This window comes from Pungitius pungitius, chromosome 11, assembly GCF_949316345.1.
Source record: "Pungitius pungitius chromosome 11, fPunPun2.1, whole genome shotgun sequence".
Classification (NCBI taxonomy): domain Eukaryota; kingdom Metazoa; phylum Chordata; class Actinopteri; order Perciformes; family Gasterosteidae; genus Pungitius; species Pungitius pungitius.
The window spans coordinates 13,686,275-13,701,369 of record NC_084910.1 but is presented as its reverse complement, the minus strand read 5'-3'; the positions used below and the strand labels follow the sequence as shown (position 1 = coordinate 13,701,369).

The following is a 15,095-nucleotide window of genomic DNA, read 5'->3' as shown; positions in this document are numbered from 1 at the left end:
AGGCGTTTGACATGCGTACAAAAATATTGCACAGGAATCTTGCTGAAAAAAATGACGGTTATTGCTGAAATGATCAAATATGTTTGGGATGAAGTTGCATTGACAGTGGACCCCCAACACTGCGCCTTCCCCTCCCCCCCTCACCATACTCAATGACACTGTGTGGGCTGAGGAGACCTTCAGGTTGTGTGATGCACAATCTCCCGGAGCCTGGGCCTCCAATATCGATTGATACCATCAGGAAGGCAGGTTGAACTTCCTGCACCAATCATATATATCCCTTTTTATTCAATTATTTTACATATTCCTTGTACTGTGATTTTGTAGAGAGCACATGCAATTGGAGTCAAATCCCATGTGTGCATAAGCATACATGAAGCGGAGTCTGGTATTTAAAAAAAAACTACATAAGATTCCTCTGAATTTGGCCGGCTAAAATAACCAATGCAATGATTCATGCTCAGCTGTCGTGCAATTGAAGAATGAATATTGACGGTCACTTCATTAACGGCTAAAGATATACCACAGGATTCTATAGCACATGTTATCAGTGAGGAGCAATATGTTGTTCATTAAATTACTGGACATATTCAGTTGTCAAAAGCTAAATAGCATTAAGAAACACACATGTATTAATCTGATTTTTAAAATGTGTGCATGGCAATGTAACTAATCAACATATATTATTGATAACATTAGGTCACAGCAGCACCCTGATAAAAGCACATCAGTTTTCGTCCCGTTTGAATATGAATTATCAGGTGGGCCCAACACACTGATCCACACCATCCGAGCAGCAGAGGGAGCGCGGTGCCTGTCGTGCCGGGCTGCTGGTGATGATGATGAAGGGAAGGCTGGAGCCGGCGCAGGCGCAGCTGTTACAGTCCCCGGCCCGGTTTCCATGGTTACCACACAATAGGTGACGGGACAGGGGGCTGCGTGAAGGGGAGAGAAAGAGAGAGAGAGAGAGAGAGAGAGAGAGAGAGAGAGCGACAGCAGCGGATCGGAGGGGAGGAGGAGGTCTGCAGAGCCGCTTGACTGGACACACCGCTGCAACCCCCCCCCCCCCTCCCCCAGCTCCCCCCCTCCACCGCCACCCACCCTCGACAGACAGACGGACAGAAAGACAGGGAGTCACTGGACGGACATCCAATAACAGAGGGCACGATTTCATTGTCCATTGCCTGGTTGTTTAATTATTCCGAATGAGTTTACAGCTTTGTTGGGTCATTAGGACGCACTCAGATGAGTATTTTCTGCCTGTTGTCCACCTTTCAGATGAGCCGGCCTTGAAGTAAGTGCGGCATGTGAGAACAAAGAGCCGTTGGACACTTCTTCCCCCTTCAGTCTGAGGCATGAGTCTCTGCACACAGTAAAGGTGACTCTGGAGGGACCATAGGCAACAGAGGCAGAGAGACCCTCCCTCTTGATCCCCTCCCTCTTTCGGAGTTTTGGCCCTCTTTCTGCGCCTCTCTTCCTCCTTCTCTCTGCCTCACTACTCCCTCCTTCTCCTCCTCTTCCTCTAACCTCCCCCTCACTCCTCATGCAAATCACGCCCTCTCCTCTCTCCCTTTCTCTCACCCGATTGTGCATCCCTCCTCTGGCTCACCCCTCCGCCTAAAAAAAAAATGTGACTGTAAGACCGGAGAGGGGATATAAAAAAAAAAAAAAAAAAGTGCAAGTCGTCTTAGAGGAGGAGGGTTTGAGGGGGGGGGGGGTGCAAAAAAAAGGGGGCGAAAGGGGGTGGGGAAGAGGCGATGGTACGCATCAATTTGTAGTCTTCAGTTTGCACCCCTGTTTTTGTTTTTCCCTCCGCAACGAACAGAAAGAGGTTCGTCTGCATTATTGTTATTATCGGTGCCCGATGCAATATGAGCCCGCACAAGCCTCTGTTGACAGACGGCCGGGCTCTGAGGTGTGCGTGTCAGCGTGCAACATAAAACACGACGAAACAGAGGGAGAGAAAGGAAGAGAGAGTGAGAGCACGCATCGCTGGATATCATAGGTAAGTGAAAGAAGGGGGGAAAATGGATGCTTATACCGTTTATTTGCAGCTACTCCTCCTGGCCACGTTTGTCCTCTCCCTCCCATGTTTTTTTTCTTCTTCCCCTTTGTGCTTTAATTATCGTCATGCACTCCTGCGTTATGGCTAAATTACGTCCCGGTGAATTCATGGTAACAGGGGGGTGCACGACGCGCACCCACATTCCAGCGAGGCAGGGGGGGGGGGGGAAGAGAAGGAGAACCGGTTTCTAAATGCCACGATTCGCCATTCCATATCATCTTTCTTTTTTTCTTTTTTTTCCCCGTCTACAAACAGCACCGCGCGGGCATCCATTCTGATGTGCTGCTGTAGGTGGACCGTGTTCCGCCGCGGTAGTCTTGGGTGATCGAAGCGAGGGGGGGATTCGAGCCTTTGGCCGGTCTCCTCCGCTCGCGTATCAATAACATTTCGCAGGGAGAAAGGAGAAAAGAGTCGTTGCGGTGCCTCTGCTCGTGGGTGATGTAAGCGGAGCAACTGCATGCTGCCGCTTTGCATCACATGCGGTCGTCAATGTGTTGATAATGCATGTGCTGTGTGCCCGCGCGTGAGCGTGCAAACATGTTAATCCCGTTGTTGCATGTTTGGCAATGTGTTTGCGTCCTAGTTGTTTACTGACCAAGGGCCACGGACCCGCCAGTGGACCACATACAGACCATTAGCTGCCACCTGTAACTGAGATGCATTGTGCACACAGTAGCCCAACTGGGCCCTGAGTGACTCCTGCATGGTGAACTTAGTCATATGTATGTTAATTAGACTGACTGTACATACACTGCAGTGCCTATAAATACATGTGCCATGTTTTTTATATATATATATTATGCATATGAGGTATGAACAGTGATTTAACTCTGATTGGATCAGTCACTGCAGCATGCACTAATAATTAATGCATAGCCATGTGAAGTGGAGCTGCTACAGGATTTACAGGATACAAACACACACACTTAGGATATGGCTCCAATATTCCTGGCTGCACAGCGGAGTTTACAACAGCTCTTCTTACTGCTCAGCCAAATATATCTTTTCTTCTTACATCCAGTGGCGTGGACTATTTATATCCTCATTCAATATTAATGAGCCATTTTTTTTGTCATAGTGGTACATGAATGAATGAATGAATTAGGCCGGCCCTTGCAAAGTAGTCCACCTATGATGTCAGGCACACCCAAACAGATAAAGGATGTAGACATTGTGCCTTTCCCTAATGGGTGTGTCAATGGATAAATAAGTGATTCTGCCAGCCATAACCAGGTCATGTGGGTTAACCACAAGTAGCCGTTGGTTTCGGCTTTTGTGGTGAAGGTGGATGGGCGGGATGTGGCCCCCGTATCCTTGAGATAGAACCAGAGTCACTAGAAATGTAATCTACCAACCATTTTTTTTGCTCCTCAGTTTTTTTCCTCTGTTCTTTCAATGTTGTAATATCCAATTACCAATACGCAGACCAGTGCATTCTGATAGTTTGAGTGGGTTAACTGATTGTGCCTGTGGATTTTTGCTACCTTGGTAAAGACAGAAGGCAGAAGGGAAACAGTTTGGAGCTCAGTGAAAAGCAGTTTTTCGATACAGTGGGATGTATGCTGGGAATTTAAATGTTGCAACAATGCTTTTGCAGTTTCTAACTCACATGTTTTCATAATGTTACAAATTCTTGAACTCAAACAATATTGTTTACCACTGCATTCGTTCAAATTTTCTTCAGGAAAACATTGAATTCTCTGTAGTGTTTGCAATGCAATAAATACTGAATAATGCCTTCTTTGTTTATGTTTTTCAGGTCTTAGCTTCCATGGTGCAACACACATCTCTCTCAGTAACCAAAAGGAACCATTTCAGTCCCTGCAATGGCTTGTGTTGTAAAATGGTCATTTTAAAGAAGAAATAATGAAAACACGGACACACAAAGAATCGGTATGAGCAAGGCTTACATATATTTTTTTATTATGGTCAGGGATTCTGTACCTGCTTAATGTACTACATTTTATATTGTGCCTACATCCTAATTAGTTGAATATGTGATAGTATTAAAATAACCAAGTTCATATGACATTTATGCTTGACTCGTTTCTCTGCTTACGATCCCTTTCATTGCTCCTTCTGTCTGTTATGGTCAGTGCGTCTTCAGAGAAACGTTTTTCTCCACTTGTTGTTGTTCTATCTACATCCCACCCTCATTTTAATAAGACTTAGCTTTTTGTATTCACACTATTTTCACTACATTCAACATATATCTTATTTAACTGTATTTTACTTCATACCTATAAATCTTATTAATTATTTCATCAAACAATGCTATCCTATCCTGTCCCAATCTCCCTCCTTTGCTGGTCTTTGGGTTTGTAGATGCCCATGCGCAGTGGGCGACGACGGGGGGCGAGTGAGGAGAGAAGGGGGAGACGCCCGCACACCAGCCCCACTCGCCCTGAACGCAACGATAGACAGACGGTTAGCACACTTCATTTGTCTTCTTTTTTTTTCCTTGTTGTGGTATTTGCCATATGGTTATTTGTGTGGAGGCAAATACACGAGTCATGAGCAATAAAAAACTGTCTGCGTATTTTCAATGGTGTGTGTGCAAGCATTTGGGTGTGCTGTAAGTGAGTCATCAGTACGATAGCCTTAGACATACCCTTGCAGTGTCAGTATTGTTCGATAGTGTGTTTTATGACAATCTTTGATTGTTGATGTTTGACACTGATGTGTGTATGTGTGTGTGTGTGTGTGTGTTTGTGTGTGTGTGTGTGTGTATTTGCGTCAGTGGGTGCTTGCATGCGTGTTTACGTGCAAGTCAGGCTTTGTTCTAAAAAACGGTCTCAATAGGGATTCAAAAGCATCACTACAGAATTAAAAGTCTTGTGTTGTTTTAGCAAAGAGCTGCTGGTGAAGAATTGGCTGGAAATCGCTTCAGTCGCAGATCACAAGGGCATGATTCTTCAGAGAGTGAGGGGGAGGAACTTGTGTCTCCTCCAAAGAGGCAGAAAGTTCAGGTTTGTGATTCATTGCATCAAGCTTTGATTTAGCTGGATTACAAGTTTTATTCTACAAGATAATCACATTCACAAAATGTACCTTTTTACCTCATCCCAAAATGCTCTTTTTATTGTCAGGATTCGGCCTCCACTCCAAACCCTCCAACATCAACACACTCAACTGACAGCTCGGCTCCTTCCACTGTCCCACCTCCAACCTCAGTCGCCAGCCAATCCCGCGAGAGTGACAATGAAGATGGCCAATCCCAGGGCAGTAGGAGTTCAGTTGTAGGGAGCCTGGCCAATAGTAGCAGTAGTCTGAGCAGTGGGCGGGATATAGACCAGGACAACCGCTCCTCGTCCCCAAGTCTCTCGGCTTCTCCTTTAGGTAGCTTGGACTCTGATTCCGATGGCCCTGACTCACCAAAGCAAGGAGAGAGGGAACGAGAGAAAGGCAAGGAGGGAGGAGTGGGGAAGGTAGTCGGAGACGATCGGAGAGTGCAACGAGAGGGGAGAGGGGAAGAGTCCTGTGGAGATGGAGAAAAGCGGGAAATGGATGCACGAATTGAAGACTGTTCGTCTCTGAAGTCCTCCTCCTCCACTCCCTCTGGTCTTAACCCCTCTCTCCGTGGAGCAGGGGATTCATCAAATGACAGCAATAGTGGGAGGAAGTCCTATTTCTCCCTGGACTCCAAATTGATGTGTAAAGTTGAGTATGGTGGACCGACAGGCGTTGATGGAGCACTTAGTGGCAGCAGAATGAATTCCAAAGCCAGCGCGCAGTGTGTCAACAAGACCACTATCTCTGGAGGAGATTTTTCCCATAACACCCCCAACATTCCCCACTCTTTACCCTCTCCCTCTCCCCTTCCTCCTCCACCTGCACTAAAGCCCTTGGAGCTTGGGGGACAAAACTTGCCTGCTGAGGTTAAGATTGAAAGAGACAAAATAGAAAAGGCAGACAAACTCCTGGACAAGGCTCAGTCTACGCCTCCTTCTCTGTTGCCACAGGCCGGCCCCCAGCAGCAGTCCCAGCCTCAGACCCAACCATCCACCCACCCTCACCACTACAGCTCCACCAGCTGGCAGGGTGGCACCGCAACCGGTTGCCAGGGGAGCTGGGGATACACCCGTTACCCTGGCAACCACCACCCACACCAACCACAGCACCAGCCCCCTGTGCAACAGCAGCAACTTCCTTCTGTTTACAACCCTCCATCCTCTCGCCACTCCTCCTCCCACCCTTCTTACCTCCCCCACCCTCACCCCCACCCCCACAGGGAGTACCTTCCCAGGTACGCTGGGGGGGGAGGGGACAGAGAGAGGGGGGCTGTAGGAGAGAGGGAGAGGGGAGTGAGGGGGGAGTGTGTGGGGAGGGAGCTTAACAGAGAGTTCTCTGCTCCTATTGGCAACAGCAGCAACAATAGTAGCGCGAGTAATAGTACAACTGCCTGTGGTGGGATGGGTGGGTCCAATAGCATCCAAGGCAGGGAGTTTAGTGGTCTTCCAGTGGGTCAGAACCGGGATTTCCAAGGGTCTGGCAGGGATGGACCCAACCAGGGTGCAGAAAGAAGAGACTTTGGTCCAGGTTTCAGAGATAGGGACCGAGAAAGGGAACGAGATGGAGGGAGGGAGTTTCCTCTGACAAACCAAAACCAGAGTAGAGACTTTGGCCCCAACGGAACTGGAGGGGGGCATCCCAGAGACAAAGATGGAAGCAGATGGGGGGAGTTTGGGGGTCAGACAAGAGAGGTTGTCGGCATAGGCAACAATAATCCAAACAACAACTCCATTTCCCAGGGAAACCCACCAAATTCAACCGGTGGGCTACCTGCCACCCCAATGCTAAACCGAGACCCACCTGCGTCACCCCAAAGCAACCCAAGTCATTCCTCCCATTCTTCCCTGCCCCCACTACCCCATCCGCATCCCCCAAACTCATCCAGCCGAGACTTCCCTCCTACCATGGACCAGGCACAAACCCCTCCTTCTGGTGCAGACCACTTTCACAGAGAGTATCCTCCCACAGGAGGAAAAGACTTTCCTCCTGGGGCTCCTGCATCCCAGGGCACAAATCAAGAGTACCCCAGTCCCCCTCGGGTAACTCCAACCTTGGGAAGAGAGTATTCAGGGCCTGTAGGAACCCATCACCCCCACTCAACTCACCCCCACTACCAGTCTGGGCCCAGAGAAAGAGACGCAAACCTGCGAGATTCTGCTTTGTACCAAAACCGTGGAGGGCCAAATCAGCCTCCTGCACTGTCTCCTTCCTCCTCTTCCAGCCATCATGGACACCCTCCAAATGCTCCCTTTGCCCCACCACCACCCCAACCTCCCCTACCCCCATCTCAGACATTGCACACCCAACCACCCCCTTCAGGCATTGGACCAAATGTACGTCCCCCACACTATCAATCGTCCGCCCAGACCCCTTCAACACCTTTATCTCCATTACCCAGCCCATCCACAAATCAGATGGGAGGCTTCTCATCTTTTCCACCTGGCTCCTCATCTGGACCTAATATGCCCCTTCCTGGGCCGGGTGTGTCACCTGGATGTCGTCCCTCCCCTTTCCACGGTAGTTTGAACAGCCACCCTCCCTTCAGTGGAACATACCACTCCAATGGTAGTGGCAGTAACATGGCCAACAGCAATAGCAACAGTAGCGCACCCAATAGCAGCAATACCAACTCACAAGCACTCTCACCTCAAAATGTTTCAAAAGGACCTCCACCTCTTAGTAACTCAGCCAACAACAACAACAGCAGCATTTCAACCCCTGCTTCCAGTTCTTCTGTCTCGGGCGGAGACGGACATTTGGATTCTGGCCCACCTCCCATACCTGTTATCAAAGAAGAACCAATAGAAGAAAGGGAAGAGACTGAAAGCCCACCACCCGTGTTGAGAAGCCCCTCTCCTGAACCCAAACCAGTAGACATTCCCATCCACGCCAGCCAATCAGCAAGGTAAAGTCAATTATTTTTGAGATAGTCAATGTGTTGCTCAATTCATAACCCCTGAATGTGATCAGATGTAATTAACAGTACCGCTGATTGTTATTCTGTAGCGATATTTTACTCTCTCGTGTGTGTCCAGGTTTCACAAGGTCCTGGACCGCGGTAGCGCAAATTCCTGTGCCCGCAGTGATGTCCTTTTTGTCCCTTTGGATGGCTCCAAACTGTGGAAGAAGAGGAATGAGGTGATCGAAAGGGCTCGCAGGGAGGTTGAGCAGCGTGCCAGAGACCTCAGAGAAAAAGAGAGGGAGCGTGAGAGGGAGCGTGAGCGTGAGAGGGAACTAGATCGACATCTACAGGTGTGTACTTTTAAGAGCAATAATTACGCGGCATATCAGATTTTATGGATTTTATGAGGATTAAATTGTTAATTTTAACAGTAGGGGAGTAAAGCCGATCACGGCAGATTTGATTTACTGTTTTTTACTGTTTTCTCTGCAGCAGCAGAAGGATATTAACGCCGCTGGAGGGGGTCGCCAGGGGTCCTCTCTCTTCTTCCCCTCCTCGTCTTCGATCATCCTTGATCCTTCATCTTCTTCCTCTTCCTCTAACAACTCCGTCTCCCACCCTTCCCATCACCCCCAGCATCATCACTCCCACCCGCATGCTCACCTTGCTCAAGCCCACCATCTCCACCCAAGCCTTGCTCACTCCATCCCCCACTCCCTCCTCTTGCCATCCATGGGTGGGACATCTACAGTTGTTGGCCCCCAAGGAGCCCTTGGAATAGGTTTAGGAGGTCCATATCTGGGCCCTGACACCCCAGCGTTGAGAACCCTGAGCGAGTACGCTCGCCCTCATGCCATGTCTCCACTCGGAGCAGCAAGTCGGGCCCAAGCACACCACGCGCAAGTTCACCATGGCCATCCCCACGTCCACCCGTCATTCTTTCTTCCTCAGTTCCAGAATCATGCTTTAGGCCACCCGCATCACCTGCCAACTGATGCAGCTACGGCTGCAGCCATCTTGGGCTTTCTGTATGGTGGCAGCCTTGAAGGGGGTCCAGGTGTTGGAGGCCACGCTGGAATGGCAGGAGGGCCAATACCGGGAGGGATGGGGGGTGCAGGGTTTGGAGGAGTCGGCTTTCCCCATGCAGTAGCTGCACATCGAGAGCGAATGAAGCAAGGATTTGAATTTAAGAGTGATGAGCGGATTTACCAGCCGGGAGCCATGCCCGATCACGCTGCTCTTGCCCTTGCTCACTCTCACTCTCATGCCCATGCTCATGCCCATGCTCATGCCCATGCACATGCTCATGCACAAGCCCAAGCCCAAGCCCAGGCCCAAGCCCAAGCCCATGCCAATGCCCATGCGCACGCACATGCACATGCACATGCACACACACATGCACACTCCCTGCTACTTGGGGGAGGTGCAGCAGGAACTAATGAGGTGACACTCTATGGCACTCCTCCTCCCCCCGCTCCCACTGGCCCCCCGCACCTGCAGAGCCCTACCCTGGCCCCAGTAACTCGACCCCCCAACCCTCCTACCTCTCAGTCCAATCCACCCCCTTCATCTCTCCTAACACCCACTCTTCCCTCTCACCCATCATCTGCACCACCGGCTGCCCCCCCAACCCCAACAGGCCCGGCTGCTCCTCCGCCAGCTCCTGCTCCACCTGCTCCACCAACATCCAATGCCTCCTCACTTCATCATCCGGTCCCCCATTCTTCTTTTCCCAGCTCCCTGTCCTCTCATTTGCCACCAGTCGCTGCTCCAGCCGCTCCCCCAGATAACTTCCCGACTCCTACTCGCTCTCCTGCCCCCTATGAGCGAGACAGGAGTGTGGAAAGAGAGCGGGAGAGGGAGAGAGACAGAGCAGCTTTGCCGGCATTTGGGGACAGAGAGCGAGAAAGAGAAAGGGAGAGAGAAAGAGAAAGGGGAGGAAGTGGTGGAAATGGAGGAGGAGGAACGGGAGGAGGAACGGGAGGAGGAGCAGGAGGAGGAGCGGGAGGAGGAACAGGAGGAAATGGAGGTGGAGGAGAGAATCTGGGGCGTCTTCAGATGTTAAATGTGACACCTCATCATCACCAGCATTCCCACATCCACTCACACCTTCACCTGCACCAGCAAGACACAGGTACTAACCACTTCTGCTACAAAATGCTCCCTTTATCCGTATAAACAGCCTTAAGATTACACAAATTTAGATAGAAAATAATTGTTGATGTTTGACACCTGAATTATAAAAAAGTGAAGGATAAGGCCTGCGATTATCCATTACCATAGAGCTCCATTATTGTCCAATAAATAATAATAATCTAAGAGCCACGAGCCCCTCATGTATTGTTGTCTCTATGGAGTCAATCCCACCATGCAGTTTATGCTGGATTGACACACCACTTGTCTTTATCCATGGACTAAAGATATTCCCAAACAAATGCGTGGTTTACTCTTGCTGGAGTCATATCTGCTGGTCTGCAACCACAGCAGTTTTAGGAGATTATTGAGTTTAAAAAAAAATCTTTTAACTCTAAGCTGGTTTCCATGAATACAGCAGAGAACTGATCATTTAGGTCTACTCAAATTGTGGCTGGTAAGAAAAACAAAGTGAGCCTTATCCTTTGACTTTAAAATGAATCATTTTACATTTGTGTAGTTCATCATTAAACTGAGGTTTACTTTCATTTCAAGAGATATTAGGTCATAGTTTACTCTGTCATCTGACATTTGTTCAAATGTTCCAAGCTTTAAAGTACAAAGTCCCTTCAGAGATGTTAGTTTACTCAGATCTCGGTTTGGTAACACCAATTAGCCTTTATTAGGCCTTTGTCTCTTTGACAGAACTAATCTTTAAAGTAGAATATTTTTAAAAACTATTAACATTTGTTGTGGTGCGGTGGGTGGTAGTCTGCATGATTGCTCCCAGTGGTTGAGGGTGTGTTCATGCCGGTTGGCGTGAGCCTCTCTGTGCGGAGTTTGCATGTTCTGCCCACATTAGCGTGGGTTTGTCCTTCCAGTCCAAAGACTTACAGGGTAGGTTATTCAGGTTGTCGTTTTGTAACTCTAAATTAAATTAAGGTGTGAATGTGAGCATGAATAGTTGTCTGTCCTCATGGCCCAACTCCAATGTAGTTCCTACAACGTACCCCTCCTTCCCCGTGGAGGGCAGGTTATAAGATTTAAGTCTACATCGATACTGCCTCCTGACCACTTGCCATGCTAATATGTGTTCTTCATGGAACACACTCCTTTCAGATGATTCAGTGTGACTAAACTAAATTTACTCAGAAGCTGGTAAAAAGACTTTTCAGCATTCTTTTTTACACTGTTGTAATACATTCTAGTATAATGCATGTATTTCTACTGACATATATAGTTTTTGTACTTTCTCTACACTTACTTACATCTGCTATTTTTGAATGGGAGCAACTATAAGGTAACCTAATTTGTTTTTGGATATTCATTTATCTTTTCCTGGAAGTTACAGCTGTGTTAATGCCTACGACTTAATAAAAGTGTGCTTCATTCGGCCGTGAGTGGGAGCACAAACAGAGTTCCCTCCGTCCCGGAGTGGGAAGGTGTTTGGACTGGTTTGGAATTGGGCCAATGTTTCTGCTCTGTGAATGCCCTGCGACCTGTCCAGGGTGTGCCCCGCCTCTCGCTCAATGTCAGCCAGGATCAGCTCCAGCCCCAGCCGCAACCCTTTAAAGGATTACGCTGTAACTGATAATTGATGGATGGAAATTAATATTTGCATTTCAAATATGCACTTTAGCAAAAGCCATAATGTTCACTGACTCTGCACTGCCTCCAGAATCCAGATTCCTGTGACTTTATTCAGTGGTCTCAGCTGCACATGTGTTTCCAAGAATCAGACATATCTTACATAGCATAGCATAGCATGATGTATTCATGTTAGTGTATTACATGCTGTGTGCATTATCTTTGTTTTGAATTCATAATTTGACTCTTATTAAATATCTCCTGTATTTCCTATTACATCACTGGCATCCAGCGACGGGCGGGGTACTACCCCTGATGGACCCGTTGGCGTCGGGGTCTCCTTTGACACGCCTCCCTTACCCAGGAGCCACACTAGGCACCCCCATCCTGGCTCACCCCCTCACTGACAGCGAGGTGCTCCGCCAACAGCTGTTCGGTGAGGAGAAGGCTCCTCGTCCATGTACTTGTTCAGTTTTTCTCTCTTAAAAACTCCACAAAGCTGAAAGTTTATGAAGAGGATTTTTGAATACGATGACGATGATTCACATTGGGGCCTTTTCGGCTCCTTTATTTCTCCATTTCCCTTTTGTATCCCCACCTGCTCCTCCTCTTTCTTCTTTTTCTCTCTTTTTTCCTTTTTCAAAACTTTTTTAAAGGTGCTCCTTTCCGTGACCTGCCCCAGCCGTCCTCCCTCACTGGTCCTATGTCGGCAGCCCATCAGCTCCAGGCCATGCAGCAGGCCCAGAGCGCAGAGCTGCAGATCCAGCGACTGGCCCTGGAACAACAGTGGATCCATCACCATCACCACCACCCCCTCACCCAGGACGAGTATTACAGGTACGGAGGCTGTGTGCGTGTCCTTTGGTTGGGCTTCTTTTTTATTGTAGCAGAGAGAAACTTCATTGCTGATTTCTTTTTGATAATTTTTTTATTACAACCGATAATGGGTCGAAATAACAATTCAACAGGGAAAAGTAACTGGAAAAATCCAGTTATAAATATATGTATGGTACATGAAATAGAAAAGCAGGAAATCTTGAACAGCTGAAACCAGAACAACAAAATTACTATAACAATGAATCATTTATAAAGATTTTTTTTACATATTGGTGTACATTTGCCTGAAGTTTTGCATTATCCTGGAGATGAGACAACGCTGTTTAAATGTCTAAACCAGCAGAATTTCTTAAAAATAGCCATCCTCGACCTCGCAAACAACAGTGGCCATAGATTTGACAATATCCCCGGTACTTTATTGGGCCACGTCGGGTAGCAGAAATCTCAATGTCTAATTATTATATTTTGATCAACTTTTAACAAGCCTTAATCATTGGTTAATTCTATAAACAACACAAATGAATACAACTCCTACTATTGTTTTTTTGATGAATGCCCTGGGCTTGATGACGCAGCAATGGGTGGGTGTATAAATTGTCCATTAGTTTGTTACAATTAGCCTGTAAAAGTCAGCTTTGCTTTGCCGGTTGTGGTGCTGGCAATGCCTGCTCCATTTGTGCATTTTTGAAACCTTGAGAAACTATGGATTCAACTAAAGCTTTAAAAAACGTTCTCCACCCTAAAAAAACATTATTTTGGGAGTAAATGCTCCAATTATGTGAGATAAAATTAGACCGTAACCTTGGCTGTGAACTTTAGCTCCAAATGGGACATTAAAATGGTTTCCCCTTTGACCTTTCAGTCACCTGAAGAAGGAAAGTGACAAATCCCTGTGAGGGAGGGGCACGACAAAGAGCAACAGAGAGGAAAAACGAGGGAAAATGTGTGCAAAGTGAACCGCAAAAGAAAAGGCTCTGACAACAACAAAGAAAACAAAGACTCCGAAACAAAAGCTGGACTAATGGACTACTGAAGAAAACAAGAAGATTCTTGAAGGATTAAGGACGGCGTGAAAATGTTGCACACGGTCCCTGCTAGCTGCACCACGTTAAAGGATCCAGACTCCGGCGCTTCCCCGCATAATGTTCTCTAACTCCAGTCCTGTTTTGTATCGTGCTCTGTACAGTATATTAGATGGGAGAGGCCATAGTGAAGTACAGTATGTGTAAAATACTTGATGCCAGAAGGAATGTGTACATGAGTCTCTTTTATGTCTTTGCATGTAGCTAGGCGCTTATTCTGAACTGGTGGAACTTTTGGTTCTGTTTTTCGTAATTACCCCCCTCTTTTGTATTTGAGGGGCGTTCTATATGCATGAGACCAGCAATTTAGTGTTATGTTATGTTTATTATCAATAGTGTTGTTATTATGATTAATGTTGTCTGTTTGTTGATAATGATATAATTATATATACAGTACATATTATTTGTATTATTTTTTTACATTTTCATGGTACGGCAGTTGGTTTTTATTTTATTTTTTATTTTCAATTTACCTTGTGAAACAAGATGCAAATGAAGGAAAAAAAATCTGGAAATAAATTATAATCTTTTTTTGCTGGTCCCTGGCGTATTCAGGCGTGCGCTACACCCCCCCCCCCCCCCCCCCACTCACACACATTCAGACTATTTGCCCCGTCTTTGTTTTATACAAGTCACTCATGCACAAAGCATATCAAATTCCTGACTCTCCTCCCCCTCCCCCTCTCCCTCTCTTTCTTTCTGAACCCCCCCCCCCCTCCCTCCCTCTTTCTATGTGTCCCTCCCTCTCTTGGTTGAGTGTAGCTAATAGGAGACACATGGGATGAGTGTGAACATGGGAGTTGAGGCGCTCCAGTGAACACCAGCCACCCTGTAGAGCGAGCATTCCTTACTGCACAGCAAAAATGAAAATAAATAAATAAATATATATATAGAGAGGGAGAGAGAAATGAAAAAGGAGAACGAAAGGAGGAGGTGTGAGAGTGTGATTTACCGTTGAAGGTTCAGGGCTGTGTGTTTTCTCACCGTGTCTGGCTGGAGGAATCTCCTTCAAAAGGACACGGATCACTGAATACAGCCTTCATCTTATGAGACAGAACCACTGCTGGCTCGCAGATTTCTACATCGAACTCCAGAACCTTTACAATTAAAGTCTACATCACTTTTCTTTATTTTTGGAATACAATCTTCGACTGATTGCTTGATAGCCTTAGCTGTGAAAACATCCCAGTCAGGAGAGTGACATTGTAGGGGAGGCCATGCTCGTTTGTTGGTATGTAGGCTGTGTGTCATTTAAAGTCACCTTGAATAAGTGTGTCAACATAATGTAAAGTATCCTCTAGCAGGACAAATCAGATTTTCCCCTCTGGTGGCATCACATCTGAGAGATATTCTTAGCACTTCATCTGTCCCCCCTCAGGGTGGATAAGAATGTTATGAAAGGTGTAGATGAAAGATGTTTAAACGCTGCATTTCATTTAGACCTAGAGTTATAAATACAGCCTCTTCTGGCAATATA

At 47.1% G+C, this 15,095-nt stretch overlaps 1 protein-coding gene across 5 annotated transcripts; it reads left to right on the top strand.

The window, feature by feature from the left end:
• Positions 1-1,705: 1,705 nt before the first annotated feature.
• atn1 (atrophin 1) lies at positions 1,706-14,184 on the top strand. 5 transcript variants are annotated; one of them, XM_037453303.2, is made up of 10 exons: positions 1,706-2,005; positions 3,825-3,958; positions 4,391-4,492; positions 4,915-5,034; positions 5,155-7,982; positions 8,113-8,329; positions 8,475-10,113; positions 11,992-12,135; positions 12,356-12,536; positions 13,399-14,184. In XM_037453303.2, exons 2-10 carry the CDS (start codon positions 3,932-3,934, stop codon positions 13,430-13,432), a joined length of 5,292 nt encoding a protein of 1,763 aa, XP_037309200.2. In that variant the 5' UTR covers positions 1,706-2,005; positions 3,825-3,931; the 3' UTR covers positions 13,433-14,184. The 5 variants fall into 5 exon arrangements, with proteins under 5 accessions (XP_037309200.2, XP_037309197.2, XP_037309196.2 ...); XM_037453300.2 differs by having other exon boundaries at positions 11,992-12,159; XM_037453299.2 differs by having other exon boundaries at positions 8,472-10,113; positions 11,992-12,159.
• Positions 14,185-15,095: the final 911 nt, after the last annotated feature.

Coding starts and splice junctions, on each gene's coding strand:
- atn1 (XM_037453299.2), top strand. CDS start 3,932: ATGAAAACACGGACACACAAAGAATCG. Junction 5,035..5,154: donor CAAAGAGGCAGAAAGTTCAG/GTTTGTGATTCA, acceptor TTTTATTGTCAG/GATTCGGCCTCCACTCCAAA. Junction 10,114..11,991: donor CCTGCACCAGCAAGACACAG/GTACTAACCACT, acceptor ACTGGCATCCAG/CGACGGGCGGGGTACTACCC.